The following is a 17,743-nucleotide window of genomic DNA, read 5'->3' as shown; positions in this document are numbered from 1 at the left end:
ATAAACACACATACTAATATAACATAGAGGAATATACTGTTCTTTATGGTACATGCAAAGTGCCCAGATAACTAATGCAGTGCATATTGTATAATATCAGCATGACAGATAGCTGCTACAGTAGGTGAAGACGCATGGCTACACTGGCCTTAAACATCCTGTTCATCGCTAGATTAAACTTTGTACAAACCTTTCTTGGATCTTGATGAAGAGTGTGTTGATATTCAATTCAACCCGTATTTACTTTGGAAAGACTTCACACATCCATGTTCTTCTCACTACATTCTCTTTTGCTTTGTGTGCTTAAACTGTGTTCCTCAGAGAGGAGCTCATGAGATCCGGGAAATCCGACAGTTTCACTTCACTGGCTGGCCGGACCACGGTGTGCCATATCACGCCACCGGCCTTCTGGGGTTTATTAGAAGAGTCAAGTCCAAGACTCTGACCAATGCCGGACCCATGGTGGTTCACTGCAGGTTGGTGTGCACTCAGACGAAGAACTCTTCTTGATACTTGTGTTTTAGCTCTAACCCGTGTGTACCTATTTTTGTGATTTGCGTATTTTTATACAATAGTCATTAGACTAATAGCGGCTCAATGCAGAAGTTACATATGTATAGCTAAGTACTGCCTTGTGGCTGGTATGTTACTTACGTTTTCATTCAGTCTTTCAATCCAAGAACTAGTCCCCAAAACTGGGTATTAGTAACTGGGACAGTATCCATGGAAAGATGTTGTGGTGTTAAGGTTTTTAAATATCATTTGCCATTTTTGGTGTTTATAGTACTGTGTACACAACAAGCAAAATTTGATTCACCTCTACTGTACTGTATATTGGGCTTAATGTACACTACAGTGTAGGTCACAATTATGGGATCGTAATAACTGCTAAAACATAAATCGTAATGTAACATTACATAAATGAGTGGTTTCCAACAATCCTTGTCAGGTGAGCTCACAAACCCCTTCTGTTTACCATTTATCATATTTACAAGCTTGGATAGCAAGTTAGCAAGCTAACAATTCCCATTATTTTTCCATCATTCACAAACAGATATACATTTATCATTATGCAATTACCTTTTTATCCATTATGTTCAGCCAGTAATCATTTATTCATTTTGTTAGCAACTGTTAATCCATAATTTTAGCTTATGTTCAACTGGTGGCCCCATTTTTACAATAACCTTCATTGTTTTAATTCGTTTTAGCTAGCATTTTAAACTAGTTACATTTAGCTAATAGTGAAACAGTGTTTCAACTAGGTATATTTTAGAAGTTTCAGTGATTTGTTCACATTGTTAGCCAACAGTTTTTGCTGTTACTATTCCATACGTAGCTATTTAGTTTGTTTTTTTATCTGTTTTTAGTAATGTAGGCATCCCTATTAGCTACATGCCACCTAAACCTAATGTTAGCTTTGCTGCTTCAACTTGTTCAGGTCCACTTAATTCTTTAATTAAATTGTAATTTAATTTTTTTTAATTTAGTTGAGCTGGTCTCCCTGTGGTGCTTGGTAATCACTGCATTAAATAGCCAATTTGAAACATAAGTGACCTCTGGGCACTCTTAATGTTGGCAACAGATCAAGTAAAGCTGTTGATGTGAAACCCTAGTGTGCTCAACTTTTTATTGTTAGGGAAATCATTTAATCTTATTCCACCTCATAAAAGTTATATTTCTTTAAACTTAAAGCAAAAAAAAAACCAAACCTCACTTCTCATGAATAAAAATCCGTGTCTGTCCGCAGCGCTGGAGCCGGTCGGACAGGCTGCTTCATCGTCATTGACATCATGCTGGACATGGCGGAGAGAGAGGGCGTGGTGGACATTTACAACTGTGTGAGGGAGTTGCGTTCACGGAGGGTCAACATGGTTCAGACTGAGGTACTGTACGACTGGTTTAAACAGTTCTCCACAGAGACATCACTAAAATACAGAACTGCAGGACTGCAGCTTGACAGGTTTTGGTCCTCAAAAGTGGATTAACTAGAATCAATAAATAATTCTTAGATTGAGCCCCCTGCTTCTCTGGTCCTGAACAAATGCTGAGAATTCATACCAGCCAGAAGCAGTGTCATTAAAAGAATGTTTTATATTTGGAACAAATAAATCATCGCCTGTCATTTATTAGTCGTTAATTCTGCAGCTTAGGTGATCCACAAGAGGTTTTTAAGCATTTTCCCAGTGACTGATGAGGCTCATTATTTTTGTAAATGCTGTATAATACGGTAGTTTAATGTTTTCCTGTCATTCACTTTCAAGTGCCAGTTCAAGTGTAACATTTTTCTCAAACAAAGATATGTTCATTATGTAATTAAACAATCCAAATAATTAACATAATCTGATGTTAAGCAAGTGCTCTACTTGTTTTAGTTTGCTTTTAATATTATTTGAATTATATTCATATTCAAAGCTGGCATATTTATGTCTAGAACAGGAGTGTGGATTTTATTGTTACAATTCGCACTACTGTTACATTTTTAATGATAATTTCTCACAAAGGACGTTTACTGGAGTGCACACCCTAACTATTCCTCCAAGTGGTAAACACAAGTGCTTGGCAATATGCGTTGTAATAAAAGGGTTTAGAGTGTTGAGGATTTGGCTCATATTGATGGTTTCAAAACATCCCCGGCTCATCCTATAGTTTTACGCTGATGCGGACAACCGAAAGACTCTGTGCTTTCCTGAACACCGGCCATCTGGAGGTGTCCATAGTCTCGGTGAATGCATCATTTCACCGTAATTCCCTTTAAATCACAAGCGTCATTGGATTTAATGGGCAAATGTTTCATCGCTGACGTCCGGATTGGGATTTGAGCAACTGGAGACCAAAGGCTGCTCAGCCTGAGTCACTCTCCTCAAGTTCAGTGACCTTCAAATTCTGTGTATGTGTCTATTTTCCCTCACAGGTGTTCTGGCTGGTTGGCACAACTCCTCAGCCCCGCGGCCACACACCACCATCCTACCATGCTTTAATTTAACCACGGAAATGAAATGCTTTGTTGTTGTTTACATATTATGAGCTCAGATAAGCTCTATCAATCTGCGGATTGATAGAGCTGGTCTTACTGACCCAGGCAGGGATAGTCAAACTCTGAGGTCAACATTTCACATTCTGCTTTAGACTTAACAAATGGCAACACATGTTCCCCTTTCAATCTGTAAATCTGACCCCTGTGCATGTGTGTGGATTTTGGTACAAAGTGACAAGGAAGTGTCAGCTGGAAATGTCACTTCAGAATAGATTTGCATCAAGCTTCAAGCTGTGTCGCCATGTCCACTGCTTGAGTGACTGACTGAGGAGGAGGAAATGTGTTACGATTTTATGTTTTTCTGACCGCACGCTATTGAGCACAGTGGGTGTTGGGTTTTTTGTTTGTTTGCTTGTTTTTGGTTTTATATAAGAACTCAACCATTAACCTTCCTGTGACGATGATAGCAATACTCATGAGGAAATCCTAACCTTGATAAGATCACTGAGGTTTCATAGGATCCTAAAAAAACATGGAAAAGGTCAAGTCATTCATGAAAATATTTTCTGCTAGACTTCTAAATATTTTAAGGTTTTGAAAATGTCATACAATTCTGGGTTTTATAAGAGAATTAAATAAGCTGTGTACCAAAAAAATGCAAAAATATGTATTGTAACCTTTGAACAAAGACAATGACAAATATTAGACACAGAAACTGCCGTGGGGATAAAGCATAATCCCAGTAAGGTCATGGAAAGGTCACTGAATTTTTCTAGCAAAAACAGAGGAAAACCCTGGCTCACATATTTCTGCTTATAGCAGTGGTAGAAATAGAAAATAAAAGAAAACTTTCTTTTTTGGGGGGGGGGGGAGCTTGTCTTCTGTCATAAGTCATAGATGCCTGATGGATGCGCAATGAGGATGCTGTTTTTTTCAGGAGCAGTATGTCTTCATCCATGATGCCATTTTGGAGGCATGTCTCTGTGGCGACACCACCATTCCTGCGAGTCAGCTCCGCTCCGTCTACTACGACATGAACCGCCTGGACCCGCAGACAAACTCCAGCCCCATTAAAGAGGAGTTCAGGGTGAGGAGCTATTTAACGTAATTAGACACATACAGTGTGTGCAAATTCATGATGACACATTATCTGAAGCACGAGGCTGCTTTAAACAAATTCTGTGCATAAACGTACTTTATATAAATAGGTGATGCATCTAATATATAGTTATATGAAATGTGCCACCCCACTCTAAGTTTTATCCCAGTCACTTCAGGGGAGTCGGAGCTATCACTAATGTAACTGATTAAAGAATCGCATTGTTAATTACCATATCGGGAGATAATTAGCACACTCAAAACCCAAGTGCCTACCTTCCTGCGTCAGTATGACACCATGTAATTCTGCTTCAATCTCAAAGACACTCAATATGGTGACTCCCACGCTGCGGGTGGAAGACTGCAGCATCGCCCTGCTGCCTAGAAACCACGAGAAGAACCGCTGCATGGACGTCCTGCCTCCGGACCGCTGCCTTCCCTTCTTGATTACCATCGACGGCGAGAGCTCCAATTACATCAATGCCGCTCTGATGGATGTAAGGGTCAAACATTTTACACTTTTAAGTCTGTCTGCTTGCATGCTGGTTCAGATCATCTTGCTGATTTCATCGCTGTAATTTTAAAGTGGTAAAGTAGCACTGAATCACAAATTGGTGAAACTGCAGCTGCCTGTATTTGTGTATTGGAACCTTAAAATGTTGCTGATTTGAAAGCAGGGATTTTGCTTCTTTTTGCTTTTTTTTTTTGTAGAAGTAAGACCTACGACATGTTGGTATTTCAGCCTGCTATACAATGCTGATTTTTATGTGACTTTTAAATGTTGCTAATTTTTATAAAGAGTATAGTAAGTCAAAATTCAGATTTAAGTCTTGCAATCTTGACTTGAAATTTACTCATTGAGACTTTTAACTTGGACTGCAGCCACCTAGGACTTGAGTTAAGAGCTTCTGCCACAGAATTAAGACTTCACAACATCTCTGAATCGCTGTCACTTCTAATTAAGCACTTATCTGTCAGTATCTAAGAAACATCAAAGGAAACAATTGAAAATGCTATGTCTAGCAATTCTTAAGGGGACCTAACAAAGAACACCTTGACAAGGCACATGCTCGCTGATGGACTTTTTGGCTCCTGCTGGGATTGAGCAGGTGACCTTTCAGGTACAGGATTGTCTCAGTCCCCACTGGGCTACATTGGGGAGCCAGAAATCACATTAAAAGTGCTCTGTCCTAAAATAATCTCCCTAGACATGGAATCTCCATTAGAAAACTGCTCTCAGCAGGAAGTCTGGTTGAGAGACGGAGGTCGTTTTAGAAATGGTTTTATTCTTGACAGTGTTGCACAAAAGCATGCACTTGGTCTATTCAGCATCAGCTCTTTCTTTTTCTTCTTCTTCTTCCCTCCCTCCAGAGCTACAAGCAGCCTTCTGCATTCATAGTGACACAGCACCCATTGCCAAACACAGTAAAGGACTTCTGGAGATTGGTGCTGGACTACCACTGCACATCCATAGTAATGCTCAATGATGTCGACCCAGCACAGGTAAACCCGACCCAGTACATTTGCTTAAATAAATAGCAAGCACATGAAATCCTGAAGGAAGAATTTTAATGCAAGAATTTTACTCACAAACAAATGAGACAAGAGTTCTTTCATGACAGTTTTTTTTTTTTTATCTAAAAGTTGCAAAAAGGACATTGATGGGAATCGATTGAATGATTACATTTCACAAACCCAGGGAAACCCCGAGGGATGTATCTATGTTAGAGAAACTATATATTTGTATGAATACTGAATATGCTTGAAATAAGGTATATACTGCAGAGTGGAAGGAATAGGACTTGCTGTAAAAGTAGACGAAGAAAAGAAGGCTTGTGGAAGAGACTCCAGATTTCTCAGCCCGAGGCTCTGTCATAACACCCGGGGATCAAAGCCTGAAGCCAGGCTGCTCTCCCCATCCAAATCCCCTTTCCCTAGGTGACTGGCTGGATAGAAAAGGCCTTTCATTCAATATTCTCACTGTAGCCAGCCCGTCAGCAAGCCAAGAAAGCAGCGCAGGTGGGAAGGTAGGAAGGGGGTGGGTGGAGGTTGAGGAGTAGATGAAGGCGAGGGAGGTTTACCATCTTCTCCATCAACATCTTTGTTTTTGCATCTGTTGAATTTGTCAAGTTTTGATGGGCTCTAAAAGGAAGGCGGAAAGCGGTGCTTAAGCTGCCACACAGACAGCATATGTGCTTCTGCTTTTGTGTGTAAGAGACACAAAGTAAGCAACTATTTCCGTGTCCGTCTGGATTCCCGTGTTGAGGTCTGTTATTTGCATTTCTCCAAGATGGTCCCTTTTTTCTCCCCCTTGATTGTTTATGACTGTGGCATACATTTGTGACATGACATGTCTGTCAATGTGAGACGTGTCCATCTGTGTGTAAGCTTCCATTTGTCTGATTTAGAGCTCTGAGGCTGGCGACTGGCTCCACAGGTGCAAGTTCTTAACTGGGCTTTCTCTCATAAAGGAGCGGAAATGGAGGGGTTTTTACTGCTTTTGCGAGGCCATCCTAGAGGGTTTCTGCTCAGTGCACAAGAACAGTCAGTCTTAATATTGATAACTGCCGCTTAAGACTTGTAATTAGAGTTAACTGCTGATTAGTGTTTATTTGAAACAATCTATTGATTGAATATTGATTAATCAGTCTTTTACTGCAAAACCCAAGGTAGCATTGCTTTGTCCATCTGACACTGCAAGATGTTAAGTGGGACAAAGCAATGCTTTGTCCATCTGACAAAGCATTGCTTTGTCCATCTGCTTGTAATTTGTTATTTTACAATAAGAGATCAGAAAGTCCATGCCCATTCCAAATTTGACTCGTCTCTTGTTCAGGGTCGACTGCTTATGAAACCCTGCACAGCCTCCAGGACGATTGGTATCTTTATCAGCCCCTCAAAGTCCTGGTCTGACACCCACTTGCTTATTTGCATCTGCAATTTTACCACATATCCAAACATTTGTGTCCACAATCACTGCTGATAAGAGCTGGATTTCTGACTATGCCCCAGATGCCAAACAGCGGTTTTCAGAGAATGAAGCGAAGAGAATAAATGTCCTCGCCTAAAGATTGAGCATCAAGTCAGAGTTTACATATGAAGGGCTGTTTACCATAAATGCCTCCCTAGGGTCAGAGAAAGGCATGTGAGAAGGAAGATGATTTAAGGGCACTCTATGCCGTAGCAGTGCTAGCATGACACTGTTGGTCCACTCACATTGCATTGAAAAGGCCACAGCAACAAATCTTCACTCTACATCCACCCTACTTGCCAGATTTCCCAGCCTATCACTTTGTTCTCTTCCCCAAAAATAAAAGTTGAATGGTGACTATTTTGACCCACTGGTGGAGATCCAGACACGTTATAGACAAACAAGTGCAGCTATTTAGAACAAGACATCCGCAGAGTGATTTAAAAGCAGTGTCAGCGCTAAAAGTGGTACAAAACTACCCAAGGAGACCGCCTTGAGTGGAAATGGGTGTGGCCACAGACCTTTTTTAACTGTCTCTTGCAGCTTCAGCCTAAACATATAAAGTTTATTTGGCTGGAAATGATGTATGTTAAAAGGATGGAATAATTTTGCTGAAATTTGTCAAGTTTGTTGGTGTGAAATGTTTAGCCGCTTGGGCTGTAGGAATATACCAGAAAAAGGACAGGAACAATACATTTCTTTCATCAAAAATACAGGCAATGAATTATCTTTCCATCAATCAATCTTTTGATGATCTTGCCTTTTGATGACATTTTTCATCTTAGACATGAATCAATTTTTTTAAAGTGCTTTTAAGGAACAAAGAATGTGCATGTTTTCTAAAGAGGGGCAAAAGAATTACCCAAAGATTTTGAGAAATTTCAGTTGGATTTGTTGAACAAAGGGTTAGTTGATTAGGAGAAAGCTCCCAAACGTGGAGAACACCTGTGTTTAGTTTCTGCAATATCCAAAAAAAAAAAAAAAAATTTGTATTGAATGTTCTCAAATTTTAAAAAAAATGTTCAATGTTCAATTTTAAAAAGAAAAGTACTTTGTATTGAATGAATTCACCTCTTTTGACTCTGCCTATTGTACCGTGTCACTTTGCCTTCAGACTTAATTTTTTTTTTTTGCAAGTGTATAAAAGGAGCTGACATCAGAGTCACAGTCTTTAGTCAGTATAGTTTGGATCTGAAACTAATAAGTCATCTTTCCTTTTCTTGTGTTTCCCTTTGTTGATTTGTCTGCGTGCTGGTGTACATGCATTTCTCTATATGTGTGTATGCGTGTGTGTGTATGTGCACATGCCTATTTGGTTTAGTTGTGCCCACAGTACTGGCCAGAAAACGGAGTCCACCGCCACGGACCCATCCAGGTGGAGTTTGTCTCCGCTGATCTGGAAGAGGACATCATCAGCAGAATATTCCGGATCTACAATGCGGCTCGGGTACGGTAACACAAAATGGACAAGCTACAAACAAAAAAAGCATTTTGTGTGATCAGCCTGATGTGTAGTTGTTGGGGTTTTTTTTGTTTGTTTTTTTCTGCTTTGCTGCCCATTTATTTGTAACTTTTGAAACTTGTTTGTCTTCCCTGCTGTGAAGCCAATTTATTCTGTGACTGCACACCTCACACGTCCCACTCATACGTCGGCCTGTCCGTTCAAGCTGTGCAGAGGCAGAGTCATTGTGCTCTTTAACTATGCCACTGCACCAGTTGACTGGATGGAGGTGTGATTGTCACAAGTTAATTGTCTCTTAGACAGCTTGAGAAAATTGTCACATGTAGTTAAAAAAAAAAAGAAGCAGAAAACAGGTTTTCCCGTCAATTAACACATTTTGGGTTGAACAAGAACACGGCGATGCTGAACAAAAACTACCAACACATACTTCTTATAAGTGGAATCTAATGTATCCGCAGCACAATGTGCAACTTCTTTTTAAAGGTGACAGTTTCATTTGCATCATTTTTGAAGTGGCCAAAAGAGGATAAATTATTTCATGCAATGAGTCAGAAAAATCATAAAAAGAAAGACATTTGCTTTTATTTTGTGTCTCTCGTATCATCCTGTGACACCCTAGAATTATTTTGAAGTGAGCCCCTAGGGAGAACCTTTCATATTTAAATTATTTCTAATAAAGAAATAACTCTTTTTTTTTTTTTTTTAATGACTTAAATAAATATCACAAATCTAGTTCACTTGCATTTTTCTGGAATCGTGAGCGAACCCTCAAAGAGAGATATCTCACAACATGGCGTGTACTGACCCTTTAACTTTGAGCTACCAGACATCACTGCACAGACAGGCACCTGACCCATGCCGGCATCACCTGCAGTCACCTGTGTAAGCTGTTTATCCCAACAGCCTGCTCTCTGTTGTCAATAATCGCTCCTCATATTAACGTGCTGTAACATCCTCTGGCCGGCAGAGGCACCTACAGCATGTTAAGTGCACTACAAGCTAATCACACATGATCGCGGACAAGTGTTATTGATCGATATGTCTGAGTGTGATTTAGAGTGTCTGTATCCTAGATTGCTTAACTATCTGTCTCCAGCAGCAACTGTGCTCATCTATCACCCTGTCTTATCTGCACGCTTATCTCTTCAGCGACTCCTCGCGCCCTTTAACCATCTCTATCCAGCCTCTGATGAAGCTTAGCTTCACCCTCCCTGCATCTTTACAGTCTGATTGCATCTTTATACAGCAGCGATTAACTCCCTCCCCCCTACATATGTGTATTAACCTGGGATAACTGTTGTCCTTCCCCCCCCCCCTCTAGCCTCAGGATGGCTACCGGATGGTGCAGCAGTTCCAGTTCCTGGGTTGGCCCATGTACAGAGACACGCCCATGTCCAAACGCTCCTTCCTCAAGCTCATTCGACAGGTGGATAAATGGCAGGAGGAGTACGACGGGGGAGAGGGACGCACTGTGGTCCACTGTCTGTAAGTTTCCAACTTCATTCCCTGCTGGTATTAAAAATGAAACATCTCCACCTACTGACTGAAAGCCTTCACTGCATCAAAACACACCTCAGCCGTTTGTGAGCCTTTAGTGTCAGCTTTAGCTTTCTTTTTGAACTCTTCTTGGATGACTTTGAAATTTTGAATATTTAACTTTTCTCTCACAACCATAGGAATGGAGGCGGCCGCAGTGGGACATTCTGTGCCATCAGCATTGTGTGTGAGATGCTTCAACACCAGCGCTCTGTGGATGTTTTCCACGCTGTCAAGACACTGAGGAATAATAAGCCCAACATGGTGGACCTACTGGTGAGGGACACTGCAGGAGCTGAAAACTTGATATAAATGCAGTCTTCATAAATCAGAATATTGTTTTAAGTTTCTCACAGTACCAGTTGGGAATCTACAGCAATCTAGGTATAATGGCTGAAGAAGCAGAGAGAACAACATATTGTCTTTCTGCACGTCCAAACCATCTCAGCCTTGGCTGTCTAACTTTCTCTCCAAAACACTCAACCTGTGCCGCCTCTGACGTACTCTTTTCTAAACTTGTCTGTTCTGGTCACTTCCAATAAAAATAGCAACATCTATAGCTCTGCCAGTTCATCCTCCTGTCTTCATGTCAGTACCACCATCTCCAAACCACACATCATAGCAGGTCTCACTACTACCTCGTAAACCTTCCCTTTCACTCTTGCTGCTACTCTTCTGTCAAAAATCACCCCTGATATTCATCTCCACCCACTCCACTCTGCCTGCACTCTCTTCTTCACCTCTCTTGTGCGCTGTCCGTTGTTTTGTACGAATGACACCAGGGATTTAAACTCATTAATCTCACAAAAAAGTAATTAAAAAAGCTACTTTCAGTTACTGCCTTAACTACATGGTGTCAACACAGCAGTGTTACCTTCAAATATTTCATTTGGCTTTACGCCCTTCCTGATATTTCCCAGTTTGTGTGTCCTGGGGCCTTTCACTTGTGCATTACAACTGACAGTGGACCTTTATGAATGATATTTTGGAACTAAAGAGAAAAATTATTTTACTTAATTATAACTTCAATAACTAACTATTTTGAACTTTTCATCTGATGCCTCCTCTCTGTAATGCGTGCATCAATGAGTTCAATTCAGTTTTGTTTATATAGCGTCAAATAACAACAGTCGCCTCAAGGTCCTTTATATTGTAAGGTAAAGACTCTACAATAATACAGATCCCTCAACAATAAGATGACTCCCTATGAGCAAGCCCTTGGCAGTAACAGTGGGAAGGAAAAACTCCCTTTTAACGTGAAAAAACCTCCAGCAGGCCCGCTCTGTAATTTTAACTTCCTCATTTTGCAAAGCTAGCTAGTGGGCTGTCTTGGATCATTTGAATGGCTACTTCTGGGCCCGTGAGTCGTAAGTTTGACAACATAAACTGTGGCAAGATGTCAAAATTCACTTATATTAATACAGCTTTGAAGCCTTCGTCACAGAAAACATCAAAAATCAGGAATCAAAAATCAAGAGGACACAGTAAAAACACTCAGCTCCGAACCATATTAAATCAACTCATATTTATTTAAACGTTTTCCGCCAGTGGAAGAGGAAGTGATGCGCTATGCTGCTGCTTGTTGCAACTTTTATGAAGAAGAAGTATCTGACAGTTAGTTTCCTCTGCCGCTGAAGATTGTGAAGATGGTGATCGCACGATTAGGGGTCCATATATCTGCATCTGTGACGCATATTCTATAGTGACAAGCAGTAAAGCAATAAAGTCAATACCTTCTCATCCGCTTGAAGTTGTCAGTTATTTATTAGTTTCAGTCTGGTGCAGAACTGAGATTGTTTAATGTGCCGAAAGCCTCGACTTTAAAGTCCCATTGATGTTTTGTCAGAGTTATAGGATTTAAATGGTATGATTATCAAACAAACAACAGGCCCTTTGGGAATAGCAAAAATCCCCAGAGGGTTTGTAGTATTTATTTATGACTTAGACTCAGGCCAACTCCTGCACATCTCTAATGCCTCTGTCTGTTTCTTCTTTCCTGCTAGGACCAATACAAATTTTGCTATGAAGTGGCACTGGAGTACTTGAACTCTGGGTAACTTGGAGCTACCGCACCCAGCAGGACTTCTTAATTTGGGACATTACAGACAACTGCAGCTCACATGTGTGCATTATGCTAAGAGTGTGTGTTACCGACCCGACAAGAGTGACGTGCACACATGACCTCCTTTGACCAGCTCTCTTCCCTCTTCTTCTTCTCGATCTAGATGGGAAAGTTAGCAGAGTTGTACAGTGTTAAATATCACAGAATGTTTCAGTCACTACAAGCTAAGGAAGCCAGCAGAGGTGCAATGAGTTTTTTTTTGTTGTTTTTTTTAATCCTCTGCAGTGAGCAGCCTTCTCTCTGGATCCCTACTTTTCTCCGTCTCTGGCTGTAGTCCCGTGGTTGTTGCCTTGATCCGCATTGGACGACAAGCACTGAAAACACTCCAGTTTTCCGTGGAATTCGATACGCTGTACATAATGTAATGTGTCCATTTTAATCTCTCAGATTTTTGTTTCACGCAGTTCATTATTAAAAGTCATTAAATGCAGGAGCTCAAAGCCTAAATGTTACTAAATGTCCTGTAAATTTATGACTTTCGGATGACTATTGCTTCATACTGTATGTTGGGGACAGCTGGCTCACATTTGCTTACCTTATTTCCTGTGCAGGGATCCAAAGCTTTATTTGCACTTCCATTGAATTTCTTGTTGTGCATATTGTACATATTTCTGTAGATTATTTATTCGCGGTATGTACTTTTTTTGTGACTCGCAAGTAAGTGACAATCATATGTTCTATAGGTTTGGTTTATTGACTGTATTGTGTGCTTTTTTTTCTTTTCTTTTTTTTCAGTCATCTTGTATGACGGAGCAATTCCATTGTAAAAAAAGAAAACAAAAACAAAAAATGATTATATAAATGTATCTACAATATAAAAGGTGGATTATCTATTTTTGCCTCGTTTCTAAGGGGAGCTGGGGAGGATGGCATTAGGGGAGCATCTGTTGGAGAGATGAGGGCACTACAGGTGTTATCCAATGTTAGCTTTTTTTTTTTTTTTATATGATGATGATTTATCTTAACTTGTTTATATATCAGTTCAGTTTAAAGCACAGTCGCATGAATATTAAGATAGTTTGGTTGGTTTTGAGCAAATAGACGATGCCCATAAGGTTTCAGAGGAAAAAGAGATCACGGTAAAATGCTACAAAAATATAATATTAGCAATGATTTAATAGTTCAAAAGCTAATTATTGTTCTCATTTTTCACAGTCATCCCTAAAATGCTTTTATTAACGCGTTGGAATAGAACGGTTATATTTTGGGAGTCTTTATATACGTAACATACTGTGTGTATACAAAATAAAGATTATTCAAAGCCCTCTTAATAACACACAAATCAGCTGTGACAAAGCTCACTCTGAGAAACTTGTCATTTCTTTATTTTAACCTCCTAGGACCTGGCGTCCACATATCTGGACATCACATTTTGGGATTTCTAGACCAAAATACCAAATTTTTCTCTACAAGGGCCTGATATCCACTTACGAGGACATTATACTGCCACTGTTCTATCAAAGTTTCAAACGAATGTCCTCATATGTGGCTCTCATTTTTCTCAGAAACAAAAATTAGGTAAAACAAAAAATTCTGGTAATCTGGTAATTCATCAGGTCCCAATCAGCCCAAATAGCAAAGTAAAATTCGAAATGCATCCCATGAAAGAGTTCGGGTCTTAGGGGGATAATATGAACTTCTGTCCTGTACATTCATGGTCATAACTTTCATGAACTTTTGTGCAGTTCGTCCCACATGAGATCTCCTGTGATGGGGGGAAAAAAACACATATTTTAAAAATCTGTCAAACTTCTTTAAAAGATTTACTGTATTTACCAAATTAAATTCACATTTTTATACACAGAAAACATTCAAGCATAACATTCAGCTGCTAAAACAATTTTTATGTTCAGGAATGAAAGTAAAGATCTGTAATTTGGCATAATTGTTTTTTGTAAAACAATTGAAAGTTTATGGATAACTATTTCATGTTGGTATTAAAAATATTTCAATTTAAGAGCTTCGACATATTGGAGCATTAAGATTTTTTTTTAAAAATGATTTTGGTAATTACCGGTACTGTTAATTTAATGTAACTGTGACATAAAACTTACACCGGGTTGTAGTCTAATAACTTTAAGCACTCTATGTGAAATGATGCCAAATCAAGTTTTTGTAGTTTGTTCATGTTTATTAAAAACAGCAGAGACAAAAACTGAAACATTTTAGTTTCTAAACAAAATGAAACTTTGTTATTGTAATCTTGTGTTATTTCGTCTGCATCTGTTGATACAGTAGAGTGCTGTGCAAAAGCTACCCCTTATTTCTTCACATTTTACTAAGAAAACTAGAAATACATGCAGCAGTTTATTCAAATATGTGCAAACACACATGGAAATAAGTTTGAAAGTGTCGTTCTCCAACAATATTTCGTATGACCACCTTAATTTTATCAACACAGCCTGAACACACTCAAAGGTTTTCTTGTAATTTGTTTCAGGACTAGTTCTCCAGGCTTCTTGAAGGACATTAAAAGCTCTCCTTTTAGTTTTGGCTCTGTTTTTTATTTATTTCTATTTTCTGTTCTGTGTTAAGATCCCACACTGCTTCAATAATGTTGAGGCCCGGGCTCTGGAGAGGCTAGTCCATGATTGATGTGTATTTCTATCCAGGTATGTTTTTACTGCACTGGCTGTCTGTTTGGGATCGAGACACTGCCAGTGCAGAAAAATCATCTGATTATCTTGAAAAAATCAAGCTAATGATTACACGATAAATCAAAATCTGACTATATTCTTTTCCACTGATAATTCCAACAATTTTGACATTTTTGCAATATTCCTGATTTTTATTTAATGTATTTAATGTAAGTACAAAACAATACAGACAGGGTTCTGTATGTGTCCCAAAACTGATTTGAGACAGTTATCTTAGACCATTTCCACCTTTGGTTTCATCTGCTACCCATAAAACTAGGTTTTGCATTCACACAACCTTTCATAATCCTGATTCAGCTGCCACATTGGATTACAATAGAATAGAGTAATCTATTTAATTTCATCATTGATTGGTTAATTGACATACTGAAATATTTTCTTCTTGTTCCAGCTCAGCTCTAGTGTGATGTAGTGGTGTAGACGTTACATCATTTCCAGACTCAAAACATGGGGTTAGTATCTTGCCCAAGGATATTTGGCATGCAGCCAGGAGGCAGCCTGGGATCGAACCACCGACTTTCTGATTAGTGGCTGACCTGCTCTGCCACCTGAGCTACAGCCACCCCTGAGCTACAACAAATGGCTGAATCTTCTCATTTAGCCTGTGCACACGCTTCTTTTGAAAAAGGTTCTTTTTGAAACATTCTTTATATTGAAATAATTTGAGAAGTTGAATTTAAAAAGCAAACTTTCAAGCTGCTTGACACCAAATTTTCAGCCTTTATGCAACCTGACCAACTAGAAAAAACCTGAGTTTGTTTCCGTTTTAATCAAAGCCTGACCTAGAAAAAGCTTGTCAAGTATTTGCCGCAGTGAGAACATTCAAACGTATTACGATGGGTTTCAGAAAGTTAGTTCCTTTGCTTTTACATGTAAAAGTCGACTCGCCTAATGGAAGTTAGGCAAAATGTTTGCCTCACCATATATTAGAATGATCTGTTGATAAATGGCATTGATTAAAATAAATACATTATTAACATAAATATCCAAAGATACTTGAGAGCGGTGTTTCCAAAACTTTGAGGATTTAGGGGCAAGTCTCATGGACATCCAACGTTACACATCTAAGATAATTTCAAGTAGAAATTCTTGGTCATGATTTATTCACTTACAATGAAGGTTAATTTCATCAGGACAAATCTAGTGCCATTAATGTCTTACAAATCTAGAGCCCTGGTGCACATTTGTGCCTTCTGATTCATTCTTTTGGGTCTTTCTCCCTCTAGTGGTGTCCTAGAGAAGTTTTCCAGAACTTTTAAAAGTCGTTCATTTCCTGGCCTATTTGAGTTCAGCTATATGAAAGCACTAAACACAGTTTTTCTAAACAAAAAACTCGCTAAATGTGGGCACAGATGCAGATCACTTTCTCTAAAATGGCCAAACGGAGCACTGGCCACTGGCACTCCAAGTGTGATGAGAAACTTTTAAAATTAAGGGTGTGTTTGTTGATGTTGTTGTTGGGTTTGTTAGTTTTTTTTCATTTACCAAAACTAGATCCAAACATTTTGCTTCACAGTCTTGGTTTATTCTATTATTAAATAAACTATAATTAAAAGATTGCTTAAATTAAAAGATTACTTGTAATATAGAAATATAAAGATTTTACTACCTTTGCAGTAATTTATGTTTTTCCTGAATAGAACTAGTAGTTGATAAAGTATGCAGACAGCCTGTACGATGAACAAATATTATGTACTATATCCAATAGATATTTGCAGAATGCACCTACAGTACAGATTTTTATCAAATACAAACAAAATACTGAGGAAGAAAACATGAAGTCTTAGTCTTTAAAAGTCTGAGAACGAAGGCTTGGTGTAATAGTTGTCTGACTAAAGTTAAGCTCTTTTTATATTAAAATATCTCTGCAAACAATTTTAGATTTGAGTAAACATGAAATCTATCACACACTCATTGCCTCCATATCCTGTACCACATGATTGCATTGCACAGTTTTCATGTGGCTGTGACCAGTTCAACTGGATCAGTTTAAAGGCTCAGTTGGGTCTAAATTAGGGGAACATCAGGCACTGTTATAAAGGTGGTCAAAAGAACGCACGTTTGCTTAACTATCCATATTTTTGAGGCATTCAGTGGGTTTCACAAGAAACTAACAATCTTAAATAGAAGAAAAAGCAGAAGAATTATTTCTGCTTTGCACTTATGGGTCATATCCACAGCGCTGGAGGTGAAGCGATCAAAAACGTTTTGGCTAATTATAGACCTAAAGTGTAAAAATTCAAAGCAGGGATCTGAACTCCTGCAAACAAGCCAATGGCCAAAAAGACCCTATCCCGGTGTCCACCCGACACAGACTTGGAATCACTTGTGTTAGCAGTTGTGGTAGTTGTTGACTGTGTGAGCTCAAAATGACAAAATAAGATAGTAACATGACATTGCCTACATGAAACCAAACTGTGTTTCTTACAATTGTGGCCTTGGAACTATTTCTTTTTTACTTTGAGCCCAGTGAACTTAACAAGCCTGTCTAATTTATTCATTTCCCAGACTCTTGTTTCTGCCAAAACATCATCATTAAGCAACAGTATTAAAAAATAGATAAATGAACTTGTGTGTAATAAAGCACAAGCTGTGTTATTCGACTTTTTGTAGACATCTTTTTTTATTGTATCTTTGGACTGGTTGTTCCAATGCTCCAGTAACTCTGTTTTTAACATCATAGTGCTGTGAAGTGTTGGTAATTCCCTTTGGAAACGTCTGCATGAACGCAGACCTAGATTAAAAAACAAAAAAATCTGGATTAAATGGTCAGAATGACTATAAGAATGGGAGAACCCTCACTGAGTTTGCAGGAGGGTTCCTCAAAGTATGTCTAGTAAGACTTCGCTGTTGGGAGTTTCCCATGATGGACTCTGAGTGTTTCTTCTTCACTCACCTATTTCTCATTTTTGCTGTTTTT

At 39.0% G+C, this 17,743-nt stretch overlaps 1 protein-coding gene across 9 annotated transcripts in view; it reads left to right on the top strand.

Annotated features, from left to right (window-relative positions):
• The window catches only part of LOC102212695 (protein tyrosine phosphatase receptor type M), a 162,202-nt gene extending 149,116 nt beyond the window's left edge, over positions 1–13,086 (top strand). For 7 of the 9 annotated variants that reach the window (XM_013909825.1, XM_013909826.1, XM_005729068.1 and 4 more), the window contains 9 exons: positions 322–476; positions 1,751–1,886; positions 3,915–4,064; positions 4,399–4,572; positions 5,447–5,578; positions 8,368–8,493; positions 9,830–9,993; positions 10,185–10,320; positions 12,048–13,086. In XM_013909825.1, coding sequence (XP_013765279.1) covers positions 322–476; positions 1,751–1,886; positions 3,915–4,064; positions 4,399–4,572; positions 5,447–5,578; positions 8,368–8,493; positions 9,830–9,993; positions 10,185–10,320; positions 12,048–12,101 — 1,227 coding nt within the window. In that variant the 3' untranslated portion in view covers positions 12,102–13,086. The remainder of the gene's footprint in view (positions 1–321; positions 477–1,750; positions 1,887–3,914; positions 4,065–4,398; positions 4,573–5,446; positions 5,579–8,367; positions 8,494–9,829; positions 9,994–10,184; positions 10,321–12,047) is intronic. The other 2 variants (XM_005729064.1, XM_005729067.1) reach the window with 2 other exon arrangements.
• The last annotated feature ends 4,657 nt before the right edge of the window (positions 13,087–17,743 follow it).

Source organism: Pundamilia nyererei, unplaced genomic scaffold (assembly GCF_000239375.1).
Source record: "Pundamilia nyererei isolate P.nyererei 1_Seehausen unplaced genomic scaffold, PunNye1.0 scaffold00031, whole genome shotgun sequence".
NCBI lineage: Eukaryota > Metazoa > Chordata > Actinopteri > Cichliformes > Cichlidae > Pundamilia > Pundamilia nyererei.
Note: the sequence above shows the minus strand (reverse complement) of the source record. Positions and strands in the feature narration are given on the sequence as shown.